The sequence below is a fragment of the Triplophysa rosa genome, linkage group LG3, assembly GCF_024868665.1.
Source record: "Triplophysa rosa linkage group LG3, Trosa_1v2, whole genome shotgun sequence".
NCBI classification, from domain to species: domain Eukaryota; kingdom Metazoa; phylum Chordata; class Actinopteri; order Cypriniformes; family Nemacheilidae; genus Triplophysa; species Triplophysa rosa.
This window is the reverse complement of record NC_079892.1, coordinates 13,875,218-13,890,939: the sequence shown is the minus strand read 5'-3', so window position 1 is coordinate 13,890,939 and position 15,722 is coordinate 13,875,218. Positions and strand designations below refer to the sequence as shown.

Below are 15,722 nucleotides of genomic sequence, written 5' to 3'. Positions count from 1 at the left end.
TTATTTTTTACATTTATTATTTACTGTATATTACTACATGTACAGTAAAGTGGGCCATCATCAGTCCAGCAGATATAAAAGTTGCTAGGCAGGTCTCGTGTTGTGGTAACCCGCTCTCAGGTTGCTAACGGTCTCAGAGCTCTGTGTGTTCCTGTTTATTATTCCTGATAAGAGCTCAGAACGCTTCAGACTAATGCAGAACCCACAGAATGAGCCTGCGGGGGGTACGGTAAGCTGTCTACAGATGCTGGTGGTCTCCTGGCTTCGTGTATGATCTCAGAACAGATCTTATGTCACGAAAGTTTATTTTGTAATCGAGATGAAATTATGGTCCTGGGGAGTGTTTGTTTTGGACAAGCTGGACTGGTGGTACGGTAGCGATAAACCAGTTGTGGAGAGAGTTTGGTACCTAGCAACCGTGACTGATTAAGTTTGGCAGTGGAACTTTATTCATTGTTTCTTCTCATGAAAGTCTGAGTGGAGCTGAATTTTGGATTCGATGTGCACATGTTGTATATTGCTGTACATTTCTGAAAATGGAGTATCATAGGCCAGTGACACGCTCTGTAAGTACTACTGGATCCTTTAATATTGAAATTATTTTTTGTACATTTTATGTTAAGTTTTACATCACATTGATATTATATGATATATAAGTTTTACTTTGTTGTAATGTGGACACTCAACATTAAAATGCTACGTAATGGCCCTCATTTAGCTCAACTAAAGAAATGTTGCAGTAGCAATACCAAGATCAAGAGTTTGAGTCTTTGTAAATGGATGTACTGGGTAAAAACAGAATGTTAAACATAGTATTTTCTCACCTAAACCTGTATGACTTTCTGTTTTCTGCAGAACACAACAGGTGATATTTTGAATAACGTTGGTAACCAAACAACATTGACTTCCAGCGTATGAACACAAAACCACTGAGACATTTCACAAAATATCTTCTTTTGTGTTCAACAGAAGAAAGAGTCATACCGGTTTTGAATGACATGACGGGGAATGAATAAATGACCAAATTGAACTTTGTGTACCAGACAACACAGTGTTTGATATTGCGTCATTTAGGATCAGTATTTGATGGAGGCATTCATTTTTTTCATTGCATTGTGTTAGAATCATATAATTAAACATGCTATTTTGTCTCTGTTTTTTCCCCACAGTTGGAAAAAGAGATATTTGATTTGCCGTCACATGACGCGATTTCCAAAATTCTATCAGAGTACCTTCACATCAATAAACAGCCCACATCTCAGACCAGGACTGAACCTGGAGGACAGAAAATAAACCCCGAGCTCAACCAAACTTTTGATCCACGTTCACCACACAACAGGTAAAGATGAACACATTAAGGGTTTCTACAAATTTCAGTTGTAGTAATAATGTTATCACAGTTTTTCTCTGCTCATTTGTGTCCATTATTTCTTTTCAGTCCCCCTGTACCTGTTATAAAAGATGATCCACAGGCAGAAGTCGTCGCTGAACATCAAACTAAAGTGAGTATTACAATTATAGACGGTTTCAAAGCAACAACATGAACAAACATTACTGCCATTGTTGGGTAAGTTACTCTGAAAAAGTAATTAATTACTAGTTACTTATTGCATATTCAATAGTGTAATTAGATTACTGTGCAAATTACTCTCTCAAAAAAGGATTGAATTACTTACATATTACTCATTACCTTCTACGTCTATCCTATATCAACCTTGATTCGTTAAGTGAATCAAGGATAGACATGAAACGGCTCTTTTAATTCATTCAAATAATATAAAACTACATAAAGTATTCGTATTAACTGATTCAAAGTTAGACTTTGAATTTCGATGTCAATCCCACTATTGTATATTTAGTCAATTAAATCAGAAGTAACTGTAATTAAATTACAGGAAAACATATAGTAATCCCTTACTTTACATTTTCAAGGGAAAAGAAATTAAATTACAGTAATTAATTACTTAGTAACTAGTTACACCCAACACTGGTTACTGCGCATGCGTTCTTTTGTGGGACAAATGTAACTTTTGGTACACACCCGCAATGTTTTTTTTTCTCAAAACAAGCTAAATAAATAAGTAAATTACATTAGCTAGCAAGTTAAAAGTATGTCTAGCCAGTATTGTTTTGGGTTACCAGTAGAAGAACCGTTAGTTGGCTTAACCTAAATATGACAAAGTTACACGACCCATTCAACAAATTGTTTATTTCATAAAATTAACATACAATAAAATTCAACAAATTGTTATTTTGATTATATTGTTTGAAAATAAAATGTTTATGGAATAAACTTTCCAGAGGGAATAAAAGGATTACTGAAATGTAGCTAGTGTTTGTGAAGGTCAGGAGGTGTACGGAAGGTTTGGGTCAGCAGCAGCTTTTTTAGTGTCTGTCACGCCCCCCTGTCTCATGTCGCGTTGGGAGTCTGGCTGACGGGTAGTGATTAAAGGGCCGGGTCTGATGCGAAGTGAGCCGACCGATCTATGACAACCACATTAAAGTTTATACCAGCTTGAATCTCCCATACAGGAAGAGGCTGTCTGACGATAAATCTGAAATCAATAATAGTAGAATACTGTATAACAAAGCGGATGCCCATAATGGCACAATCTAGGCGAACATACAGACAAAGCAGAAAGAACACGAATGCTCTCTCTCTCTCTGTTTTTTTTAATGTATTGTGAATTTTAACAATATTTATGTTTGATGTCTTGTTGGATTATTTCTGGTTACAATTATTTTTGAATACAATTGACAACTGTAGACACATACATGTCACCTTGAGATGGGCCACAAGGGCTTTTTATTGAAAGGAATTAAAAGACAGTATCAGCTTTTCTTCTTTCATCATCACAGAGAGAGAGAGAGAGAGAGAGAGAGAGAGAGAGAGAGAGACCCATGTTTTTATAATGTGATTGTTTGGAGCCACTTCTCAGGCACCCCCGTTTTTCTGCCATCCGCGGGGACCATTCACTCTTTCATTGGGTTCAGACGACCCCCTCCTCATCTCCACCCCTTCGCGGGGTCCCATCTCATCACTGATCATCATTCTTACCTTGCATGTGTGCCCTTTCAATTAAGAGCTCAATTTCTTTCAGAGGACCCGAGGGAGACACACTCACACTGGCCCAGATTGGAATCGTCTAATCTGACTCTCATTCAACCCCTCCCATTTCTGCACGGCCGACGCCCACTCCCAGCTCAGATCACACCCCCTTTCTACGTACGGTGACCCTAAATGATACACATGAAAGAAGCCTCGCTCACGTGTCACGTGACGTGCAGTTAACATAAGAGCACAAAAGGATGCCTGAAAGTGTGACACATCCCATAATGGCCATGGGCGGTTCTCTGTTTAGCATAAGGTTGATGCCACAGGTCTTATTGTTCAATCCTATAGAACAAAACATTGGAGATTTTTTAAATCTAGCTCCGGTGATATGATTCCAGCTCTGTCCGGTTTATTTATAGCTGCTACTGTCTGCCTGTCTCTGTTTTTTGATCCACATCCAATAGTTTTGCAAAGGATTCTGGGAATTGAAACACCTTTGACCTGGTAGATCTCATAGTAATTCTTGCATTCTTTGTGTACTCAGATCTCACTCAGGTCTCAGTATCCGCCTGCGGTTACGGTCTCGGGTCGATTATATTGTACTGCAGTGAGTCAAGCTGTTGTCTAAACACAAACACATTCTCTTCCCCTTTAAAAGCATTTAGGCATAACATTAAAAACCAATGTTCATTTTGATTTTTAGAAAAATCAATGTTAATTTCAAATGTTGCATGAAAACAGACTGCTTTTAGATTTAATACTGTTTTTGGCGCCATGCAGACACACCGAGTAAACATGAACAGGGCTTTGTTGCCCCCTAGTGGCAGCATGTTTTTACTACTGGAGAGCTGCTGGAGAATTTCTTTTGTTGTGTTGTAATAAATAGTGTTATTAGAGGCGTTTGAATGAAAGACATGATACATGACGTGTCTTCTTGATAGATAGTTGATATTAAAATAAAAAATATTTAACGATATAATCGACATAAAAAATAAAAATGTAATAACTTGGATAGTAACGATAATTGATTTAATGTTGAATCAATGCTTAGTGTGTTATTCTCACTGTTGATTTAACATTAAATCAATTATCTTTGCTATCAAGTGATTCCATTTTATTTCGTTTATTTTATTAATGCATTTACAAAAAGGCACATGTAGAAAGTAGTGAGGCATTTTAATTTTCATTCTTTTACTGGAAAGATTTTCCTGCCCTACATTAAACAGCGTATTATCATGTCTGCACTACATTTCATGAATGTGTTTTACTTCACCTTTTAATACTTCAGCACATTACTAGATTCTTAATACACTAAAGTGTTAAAGGTGAAATATGTTAAAAAAATACAGATTTATCTAAGTTTCTATCAGAAGGTACCGTGGTTATACCATGTTTCAATAGAAATGTACAGTGACATCTATTCGACATCACTTCATTTTACTTGTAGCGCTATTGTTTTATCTTTTATATCAATAATTTATGCTTTTAAAGGGATAGTTCTCCTTCAAAATGAAAATGCTGTCATTATTTACATGCCCTTTTGTCAGTTTTAAACCTGTATCCAACTTTCTTTCTTCCGCAGAGAAGATATTTAGAAGAATATTTTTAAAAACCGTTGGTCCCCATTGACGTGCATTGGTTTAGTGTCCATAACACAGAAGTCAATAGGGACACACGGTTTTTGGTTACTAACATTTTTCAAAATATCTTCTTTTGTGATTTGCAGAAGAAAGATAATCACACCGGTTTAAAACGACAACAGAGTGAGTAAATGATGACAGAAATATGACTTTGGAGGTGAACTATTCCTTGAATTTTCTAATTTGTAAGTAGAGTAAACAAATGGAATAATAATACTTGAAAAATATTATGTAAATAAAGTTAAGTTTCATATTCAAAAAACACAACTGAAGCCAAAATGTTTATAACTGTCTGTATTTCCCCATCAGGAGCTGGAGAACTACCGTACAGCTATGCACAGGATGGCAGATGACATCATCGTCCTGCGTTCTCAGGTGAGCAGTCTGGAGTCTGAGAACAGTCAGCTGAGACGTGACCTCTCCCTGCATCAGGATCTGGGTCGCACCCTGCTGGATGACACTGATGTTGACGTCATGACCAGGGCTGAGATTGCTGACCGGATCGGTATAATTCCTCATACTGTAATCTTGTTTAAGCATGCTGAGATAAGGCTTTGGTCCTCATTGTGCACTTTGGTTAACATTAGCTACCTGAGAACCAACCACGGGTAATGGTGCAGTTCTTAAACTCAAACAAAATAATTGTTACTGTCTTGTAGATAGAAGTTGTACATGCAATGACGTAGTGTAGAAAGTTATTTTTAGACTTTCACATTTCAGAATGAAGTTGCTAATCCTCCCAGGTTTTATATCCTCGTAGCTGTGCTGAGGATTGATAAAACGTCTCATTTAACTAAAGGAATCTGATAAGCACTCGCTGTCTTATCTGCTGAAGGACAGTGTGCGTCCCTCACACACGCACACGCATGCAAAAGGCCTTCAAAGCAAACGCAGGCTTTAATTTCCTCCCTACGGGAAATGCTTCGTGTTTAGATAACGCCTGGAATGTTTTCTCCCAAAATACCTCCGGTGTCACGGTCAAACTGTTGATGTTTTCGCAGTCCTATGAAAGCCTTCAGTTTCACACTTTCGGCTAAGTTTAGAATCCATCATTCATTGAACGTAAATGCTGAACGTAAAAGCTTTCCTTTGCTATTCAAAATACTTTATTGTTCAAGATTGGAACTATCCCTTTATATTATGTGCTGTATTTACAGTGTATCGTTAATTATTTATTTAGTAACACATCTATTTTCTGTTAACCTAATTGTTTGCTGGTAATATACAGTTAGCTCTTACTGTATCAGTGTCTTCTGTTGTAGCTTCTCTGAAGTTCAAGCTGACCAGTGAAAGCAGCCTGGCCACTTCCCAAAAAGACAGAATCCAACAGCTTCAGAATGAGTTGATCAAGGTGTGTTTCCCTCAGACTTGCATGAAAATCCTTTAGTATCGAAGCAGCAGACTTCCTCTTGAAAGCTCAGGGGCTCCATTGACTGGCACACGAGTGATGTTTGCTGGCAGTAAGGAAATGATTTATCAAATGCATTAATGCTTTCCTCTCAAGATCATTGATTGAATCCGGTCATTGAGTTTGTTTCCGATTGATGAAAATGCACAGGGAAAGCAGGCATCTTAACACAGAGTTTACACTTAAAGTCCCAGTGAAATTAAAAATGACCATTCTTACTTTTTCATGAAACATTGCAGCGTTTATTGTAAATAGTTTATCAATGTGGGTCATTCTCTTTTTAAAATCCATGTACCCTCATAATCTTCAGTTAAAATGTGAAAATGCACTTCCGCCCTGAAATGACTGACGTAAACTAGACAGCTTGGGTGGAGCATCCGTTAACGCCTCCCCTTCAACTGTCAGTCTGCTGCCAGTTTAATTTCAAAATGCAACTGCTGTTTTTACACATCCAATCAATTTGCAGGGAAAAACGCAAGCCAAGCCACTAATTTTCTCCTTTGAAATTCCTTTTCACTCGGAAATGTGTCAGAATACGGAAGTAAAAACGATCGCAACTTCCTGTTCACGGGGACTTTAAAGCATATGGTAGACGGGTTTATTTACACGCTGTAAATGTTTCATTTGGGTCTCCACAAAAATGTCTTATGTGCATTGTAAATGCATTCATATTGTATTTGTCTATGTTCAGTTCAGCACAGCACTCTTATGTCTCCTATTCTATTCTATTCTTTTCATGCAGATGAGGGAAATTTAAAAAATGAATGTAAAAATAATTAAAAAAACAGTCCACATGTTCGTGATATGTTATGCCTTACCAGATGAGCAAGAGATTCAGAAACAGTCCTGGCAAATAAGTTAAAAGGTGCTGTGTGTAGTTTTTCCCAGTATCTATTGCACTCTAAAAATTCATTATGTAGGCTCAGTAAATATCACAGAAATAAACAGCTATATTAACTTAATAAAATCTTTTAAAATCACATATTAAAAGTGATTAAAAATCCAACAGTTCATTTCTCTACATATATTATTTAAGTTTATTAAATAAATTAAAAAGTATTTAATTAGCAAATTTTAATATACACTTATTTTTTGGTGATTTCTAATAGAAATATTTGAGTTTCTTCAGTATATTTCATTGATTTCACGGCTGAAGTTAGCCATTGGTTGCAATTTGCAACCTCACCACTAGATGCACTAAAATCTCCACATTGCTGCTTTAAAGGCGCAGTTCTTGAAAATCAGCGGCCACTAGCTTTGTATTATAGTTTTGCAACGAATCTCTGAGTCATTTGCCCACCCCTCCCTTTCGAATTACGACGGAGGCCGCAACAGTAAAAAAACATGTCGTCTATTGAGACAGCGGATAGTAGTGATACAAGCAGGTAAGGCAATATATTAACGTAATTAATCATTTAACATGTATTCTATTGTGAAAGTTACTGTTACAATTCTATAATTAGATATATTTCTTGCGTGCTATCTAGTACACGCTGAGAGTAGTGAAGTAACTAAAGTTAGCTAATCATAAATAGCAACGCTGTTCAAAGCGTTTGATCTGACAGCGACATAGGCAGTTAGGTGTAAGTTAGTAGAAGTTTGTCTCCCCCTTTGTAAAGTCAGGAACAACCGGAGTACGTACCGCAGGGACGGAAAAACATTAATATTAGGAGGTTATATGGCCATTTGTATAAAATGCTAACATTACCGTTTCAACAAAACAGTTGTTTGGTAAACATTGAAAAAGTGGAAACATTGAAAATGTTGAATTATCTTACCAGTCTAGCAGAAAACAGGCAACTTCGGCGTCGCCTTGAAAACATTTGTCTTTCAACAGTGCCTTCCATCTGGTAATAGATACAGCGATGTTTATCCTGGATTTCTGCCGCCGTTTGTCTCTAATTCATCTGGCAGCATCACGTTTGCACTTCTTTGACGACGGAGATTCACGCTCTGTCGGCTCTTGTGCACAATACGCATGGTCCTCCATTTTATCAAAACTTCTAAGACAGAACAATCAATTGCTTCAGCTAGACGACGACTACTCCTCCTCCTCTCCGTACTAGACTTACTACTTTGTGCGTCTTCAACTCAGTGATGCGTCTAGAAACACACACACTTTAGCTGCGTCTAAAAACACACACGAAGACCAACATATAGGAAACGCGCTCTGTAGAGCTGTTTGTCCGTTAGAGCTTACTGTACAAAACATGGCTGCGCAACATAACAAATTCGATGTAGATAGGCCCGCTCCCTATGTAAATACAACTGGTTTATTCTAAGGTAATAAAAACATAACTTTTCATTACGTAAGGTTTTTATACACATCTAAAGACACAGTTTTGTATGTTATATTGCATTTCTGTTAATAGATCATACAAAACATCCCGCACTGTACCTTTAACAAATGTGTATGGACTTTTGAGTTCTTTACTTTGTTTATTCCAGAAGAACGACGCTGAGAAAGAGTTTATCCAGTTGCAAAGGGCCCATCAGCAGCAACAGGCCGTGTTAAAGAAATATCAGGCCCGTAGCAGCAAGATAACTGCACTGCAGGAGACAGTTCACCAACAGGACAAGGTATCTAGTTGCTAATCTACTGCAATTTTAATGTCATGTATCATTTGGTCTCATTTTTAAACACAACCCCAAATAAAGTTTGGATCACAACCTGCACAGTATGTTTTGGTCTTGATGTTATAATTCTTTAATAAAAGGTTTATCACCTTATGTTATAACTATAATTGAATGAATTGGTATATGTACTGAGGATCATTTAGGGTTTTTGTCTCATGAATGAGTAAATTAAGTATGTCCAGTTAATGTGTGTGTTGTGTTAATTCACTGAGCAGGTCATTGAGAAGATGGAGAAAATATTGGATGCAAAGTTAAGGGAGAGAAATCAAGAGAATCCAGACAAGAAGAAACGTAAAGGTGGGTCTCTTTCACAGGCCGAATGAAATCACACATGCTTACAGTTCACTGCACACCGCTTGAAAATATGTATACTTAAGGTTACTTTTATTAGGTTTACTTAGATATTAGTATATTTAGTAAATAAAGAATTAAAAACTTAAACCTTACCTATGTACTAGTGGTATACTTTTAAGTGTACAAGTATCTTCTGACTAAATTGGACTCACCTTTTAGTTTATAAAACTATACTTTTAAGTGTACTTGGGGGCATGTTTCCCGGATTATCTTAAATCAGGACCAGGCTTTAGTTAAATTAGGATATTAGGATAAAAAACATACTTTACAAAAAAACATTACTGGCCTGCATTTTGAGACAAAACAATTGCACTGATATATTTTAAGTTAAGTTGTTTTCGATCAAGACACCTCTAACATTTAAATTAGTCTAGGACTAGGCTTAAGCCCCATAAGTGTAACAGTAAACTGAATACACAACAACTACAACTACAAGTGAAAGTTGTTATACTGATAGTTTATAATACTTGTTTAATCTCAACTCAACTTTTATTTATATAGCTCTTTTTACAATTTTCATTGATACAAAGCAGCTGTACGTGAAAACATGTTAACTATAAGCAATACATTAAATATCATACACGTACTGACACACAAAATAACGCACACCAAACACACACACAGAAGAGCGATCGAGAAGATAAAAGAAGAGAAACACAGGTAATATATTATGCAGACAATTAAAATTTCTCAATGGGGTAATAATAATTCATGCAAAATGTTACATTTAAGAATAATATTAACAAGTACAAAATTCTAAAGCTGGTGTCAGCAGCCCCCCAGCAAGCAAAACGAGTGCAGCCAGTGTAAACAGTGGCGAGGAACCCAAAACTCCAGTGGAGAAAAAGTACCTCGGGAGAACCCAGGCCCAGCCGGGGAACCAGTTCTCCTCTGGCACTACTGCTGCATTTCTACAAGCTCGACAGTGCTTGCACAACTAGGCTAAATAAAAAAACAAAAAAAGAAATAAAAGAGTATGTAATACTTTGTCTAGTTTATGAAAGTAAACTTTGAAGTATACTCTGAGAGTAGTTATTCAAAATAATAAACAGCTATAAGCCATCTGTTTGTGATTTTTTTTCTTTTCTTGTTGTGAGTACTTTAGAATATTCCACATTTTGGGGCAGTTCGCGGACAGGGATTATCTTTAACCAGGACTAGGCCTTAGTTAAATTGGTCGTTTTTAAAATCATACTTTACAAAAAACCTCACTGGTGTGCATCTTAAGACAAAACAATCGCACTGATATTTTAAGATATGTCATTGTATGTTGTTGTCGATCAAGACACCTCTAACATTTAAGTTAGTCTGGGCCTAGTCTTAAGGCCTGTCTGGGAAACCTCCCCTTTATGTTTTATTCTTGTGTATACCATAGCCTTATATAATATTTTGTTTGTATATTTTAGTTTTATTGATACTTAGAGATCTATTTTATACTTTTCCTTTATAGTCTTTAATTTAGTTTTATATCTTTAATAGTTTGCACAGTCTACAGAGTTGACCAGATTTGCATTTGATATAAATTGTATACCTATATAACAGTGTGCATGACAAATCAAATCAAGTATTCTTAGTATACTTCTTTTATAATTTAATAGTCAGTTTAGATCCTGTGTAATTAAGTGTAATTATTAAGTAAATAAAGTATATTTCTGGGAAGTTCTTGTTCTTAATTTAAAAATATTAAGTATACTAATAGCACATTTGTTGTAAGCGACTGAAATTGTATTGAATTCATTTAAGTTAATATCTCTATACATTTACATTTACATTTAGCTTTTATCCAAAGTGACTTACAAATGAGGTAAACAACGGAAGCAATTGGCACAACATAAGGACAACAAAAAAGCATAAGTGCAGTAAAACCGGTCTCATATAGCCTTATATATATATATATAGCCTTAAAACTTATATATATATAAGTTTTTTTTTAAAGGATAGAAAGAGTAGAAAAGAGATAGAAGTCAGAACTTATCGGTCAGGTGCTGATGGCAGAGATGTGTATTCAGCCGATTCTTAAAGATGGCCACAGAATCTGCTGATCTTGTAGCAGCGGGCAGATCATTCCACAAATGTGAAACAGGTCCAGAGAAGGACGTGAGAATGATTTTTTCCCTTTTTAGGATGGCACTACAAGACGTTGTTCGTTTGCAGAGCGTATCTGGCGGGTACATACGTTTGTATTAGCAAGTGAAGATATGGGGGTGCCGAACCAGTGGTGGTCTTGTAGGCAAAGAGCAGAGCTTTGAATTTGATGCGAGCAACTATAGGGAGCCAATGTAACTTAATGAAGAGAGGAGTGATGTGTGCTCTCTTCAGTTCATTGAAGACCACTCTTGCCGCTGCATTCTGGATCATCTGTAGAGGTTTGATTGTGCAGGCTGGAAGTCCAACCAGTAGCGCATTGCAATAGTCCAGTCTAGACAGGACAAGAGCCTGGACTAGGACTTCCTAATGTTGTAGAGGATGAATCGGGTGGTGCTGGCAACATGATCCGTTAAGTTAAGCTGATCATCGATTACCCAGGTTTCTGGCCATTCTGGAAGGTGTAATGGTCGATGAGCCTTGTTGAATGGAGAGGTTGTGATGAATCTTTGGGTCGGCCGGGATTACAAGCAGTTCTGTTTTTGGAAGGTTCAGCTGCAGGTGGTGGTCCTTCATCCAGAGTGAAATGTCACTCAGGCATGCTGAGATGCGTGCAGAAACAGTCGGATCGTCAGGCTGAAAAGACAGGTGGAGTTGTGTATCATCCGCATAGCAGTGATAGGAAAAGCCATGTTTCTGAATGATAGAACCTAGGGATGTCATGTACAGTATACAGAAAAGAGCAACGGTCCAAGCAGTGAGCCCTGAGGCACCCCTCATCAGGATGTGGTGGTTAACGGTGTCAAAGGCAGCAGATAGATCCATTAGGATGATTACAGACGAGTTAGAGGCTGCTCTTGCCAGTCTCAGGGCTTCAATGACCGAGAGCAGTGCAGTCTCGGTGGAATGACTGCTCTTGAAACCAGACTGGTTGCTGTCCAGGAGGTTGTTCTGCGTGAGAAAGGATGAGAGCTTGTTACATATCACCCTTTCAAGAGTTTTGGCAATGAAGGGAAGGAGAGATACCGGTCTGTAATTATCTAACAGTGCAGGATTAAGAGTGGGTTTCTTCAGCAGCGTTGTAATACCTGCCTCTTTGAAGACTGTGGGAAATGTACCAGTGGTGAGAGACGAGTTGATAACATGGGTCAGAGCAGGAACAACTGATGGAGACATGGCCTGGAGGAGATGGGTGGGGATGGGATCTAGCGGCCAGGTAGTCGGGTGGTTGGAAGAACTGACCTTGGAAACGTCATCTTCAGATAAGAGAGAGAAAGAGGGGAGCGAGCATGTGTCGGGGGTTTGGGCATGTTCAAGACGTGGCGGCGCAGAGAACTGACTGCTGATGGTGGTCGTTTTCTTTACGAAGAAAGACTCAAAGTCATCAGCTGTTAAGTCCGATGGAGGTGAGGGGGCAGGCGGGTAAAGAAGAGCAGGGAAGGTTTTAAAGAGAGTACGAGAGTCAGGCGAGTTGTTGATTTTAGCGTGGTAGTACTGAGTTTTCACAGAGGAGACATCAGCAGAGAAAGAAGAGAGGAGAGACTCATAGAGACAGAGGTCAGTGGGTTCTTTAGATTTGCGCCACTTTCTCTCAGCAGACCTGAGCGTGGCGCGATGCTCACGAAGAACATCAGATAGCCAGGGGGCAGAAGGGGATGCACGGGCTGGCCTAGAAGTAAGAGGGCATAAGCTGTCTAAGCAGAAAGTTAGTGTGGAGCAAAGAGTGTGGGTGGCACTGTTAGTATTCAACAGAGAGAGCTGTTCAGAGGGAGGGAGCGTGGCGGAGACCGCAGAGGATAAGCAGGAGGGAGAGAGTGTTCATAGGTTGCACCGGAATGTGACCAGTAGGGAAGCATTTGTAGTGTCTGGAGAAGTTAGGTCGAGATCAAGAGTGATGAGGAAATGATCAGACGTGAGCAGCGGGGTGACCTGAGAGTGATGAGTGGAGCAGTAGCGTGTGTAGAACCAAGATCTAGTTGATTACCAGACTTATGGGTTGCGGAAGTGGGAACTCGCTTGTGGTCAAACGACGCAGTCAGGTTGTTGAAGTTGGCAGCCTGTGGTTTGTCAAGGTGGATGTTGAAGTCTCCAAGTACCACCAGTACCTAGTTCCTCAGGGAAGGATGACAGAAGTGCATCCAACTCCTCCAAGAAATGTCCAAGCTGACCTGGGGGACGATAGATAACTACAACATGAGTTTAATCAGGTGGATGACAGTAACCGCATGTGACTCAAAGGAGATGTTATCACATGAGGGTGCCAGCTGTTTGAATTTCCAGTCGTTAGGGATAAGTAGACCGGTTCCTCCATCCCTCCCTGATATGCGTGGGCTGTGGGTGAAAGTGTAGTTATTAGAGAGGGCAGCCAGTGTGGCACTGTCCTCTGGGTTGATCCAGGTTTCAGTAAGTGCTAAAAGAGAAAGAACAGAATGTTTCGCAATAGCTGTGATGAAATCTGCTTTGTTTACAGCAGATTGACAGTTCCATAAACCAATGGGAAACGTAATTGAGGTAGTTGTGGATACTGAAAGAGTGCGCAGATTATTAGCATTGCGTTGCCTTCTACATGATACCGGTGATTTACGAGTTGTAGGGATTTGAAAAAACATAGTCAAAAGCAGAGAATACGGAATGTACAAGACAAATAAAAAGAAGAATAAATAGAAGTGCAAAAAGTTAATACTGAAGTGCAGTACTCAAGTGCCTTGTCGGTGTCCATGCTCAGTGGAGTCAAGCAGGTAGAGTCGATGGTCTATACACTCTTCAGACTTGATGACACGCGATGAGGGCTGCACACGATTGAGGCTGCCGTGACCGCTGCCACGGTGGTAAATCACACTTAAATACCCATCTGAATCATGCAATTGCATTCAGCAGGACACGCCTCACAACATCCCACAATAAACAAGCGAAACCAGCACAAGACTACACGAGAACAAACGCGACTTCAACACGTGACACAGCGGTAGTAAACAAAGCAACGTTTCCTAGCAAAGACACTGTGTTAAACTCAATAAGACAAGAATCAATACACTTACGCGCTTCTGTTGACTTCTGCTGCTAAACTGCTTCTCTCTTTAATTGTGAGAGACATGATCTTACAGTCATGACAGTGGTTAGCTTACTGGCGCTCATGTGGGATATACAGGTTTGAATCCGGCCTATACCACATAGTTAATATACCGTAGTAACGCAGGAACAGTAATGTAGATGTGCTGTGTTTGTACAGATGAAGAGCACAAGATGAGAGAGATTGAGACTGTGCTTGCAACAGAAAACTCTCGACTTAGAGAAGAACTGAACAGACTGCATACTCGACCCTTTCCAGTCATCATTCAACAGCCTGTACAGGTAAACATCATTCATGACTCTAAACTGTGTACTTGAAACAGTCATTCTGACTGAACAGTACTAACTAATGGTTTTAATTCACGTGTTTTTGTCTCAGTCCCATCAGTCTTTCTCAGACAGTGAGAAACTGGAGTTATTAACACAGCTGGCGAGAGCTGAGGGTCGAATCCAGACACTGGAACAACAGGTTTGCTCTTTAATGGTGTCAGAAGACAGACATATTATCTTAGTGTAAAATATTGTATATAACACACTGACAAGAAATATTCAAGCTTAATTGATTTTATTAGCTTTATTTATAGAAACCACAGACAGACAGGACACGAGCACAGCTTTGATGAGCAGTCAATATACTGTCACGTTTAAGAAATATCTTACTACTGAGTGCTGTTACTGACCAATCAGAATCAAGCATTCCAGAAAATAGTAGCACCATACCATGCTGTAGCATGAACGTCACTTAAAATATATTCAGCGCAACCTCAAAAGCATCTGTTTGTTTGTAGAACCAATGGTAAGAATATGCTTATCCTGTGGTCGTGTTTGTTTATTTGTGTATGTTTGTTTCAGCTGAAAGAGAACTCTAGACGATGGGGTAAAGAGAAACAAGACATGTTGACTAGACTAAGTGAATATGAACATGGATTTGCTAGAACATCAACTATGATTCTTCATGACCTGCCTGTGGTGAGTAATGTAAGCATATTTTTGTACATGTTTGACACAGTTCATAAATACATTACATAGAATACAATACAATAATTGCATAATCTAGAGTAAAGGTAATTCTTTTGTAATGGTCTAATAGAAAAGTGTGACTGATTCTGTGTTGGGGCGGGTTCGACATGGACAGCTGGACCCTCTGAAGTGACCACAAACCTCTTGACTGAATGACTATTCAAAAGCTATTTTTATAGAAAATATGTGTATTTTTCTATGAATAAATATCTCATGTATTTATACATCGATGCTATCTTAATTTCAGGAATTTTTTACCCACCTTTATTAAAAAACTTAATTTACTAAGTTAGAAAAGGACACATACAGTAATATACTGTACTAATCAAAATATTGGACTCCCCTGCTCATTTTTATAATGGTTTTCAGATTTACAATAATGGTATTGCTGTATTTAGTATTTTTAACTCATTTTCCTTAAGTGTCCATTCCAAGTACAGATTTTGGTTTCAGA

At 38.5% G+C, this 15,722-nt stretch overlaps 1 protein-coding gene across 1 annotated transcript; it reads left to right on the top strand.

The window, feature by feature from the left end:
* The first annotated feature begins 233 nt into the window (after window positions 1–233).
* ccdc33 (coiled-coil domain containing 33) lies at window positions 234–15,436 on the top strand. The gene is made up of 11 exons (XM_057330180.1): window positions 234–566; window positions 1,170–1,339; window positions 1,439–1,502; window positions 5,005–5,200; window positions 5,958–6,046; window positions 8,552–8,683; window positions 8,956–9,037; window positions 14,409–14,530; window positions 14,628–14,717; window positions 15,101–15,217; window positions 15,339–15,436. Exons 1-11 carry the CDS (start codon window positions 537–539, stop codon window positions 15,399–15,401), a joined length of 1,155 nt encoding a protein of 384 aa, XP_057186163.1. The 5' UTR covers window positions 234–536; the 3' UTR covers window positions 15,402–15,436.
* Window positions 15,437–15,722: the final 286 nt, after the last annotated feature.

Coding starts and splice junctions, on each gene's coding strand:
- ccdc33 (XM_057330180.1), top strand. CDS start 537: ATGGAGTATCATAGGCCAGTGACACGCTCT. Junction 1,340..1,438: donor CCACGTTCACCACACAACAG/GTAAAGATGAAC, acceptor ATTTCTTTTCAG/TCCCCCTGTACCTGTTATAA. Junction 6,047..8,551: donor TTCAGAATGAGTTGATCAAG/GTGTGTTTCCCT, acceptor TGTTTATTCCAG/AAGAACGACGCTGAGAAAGA.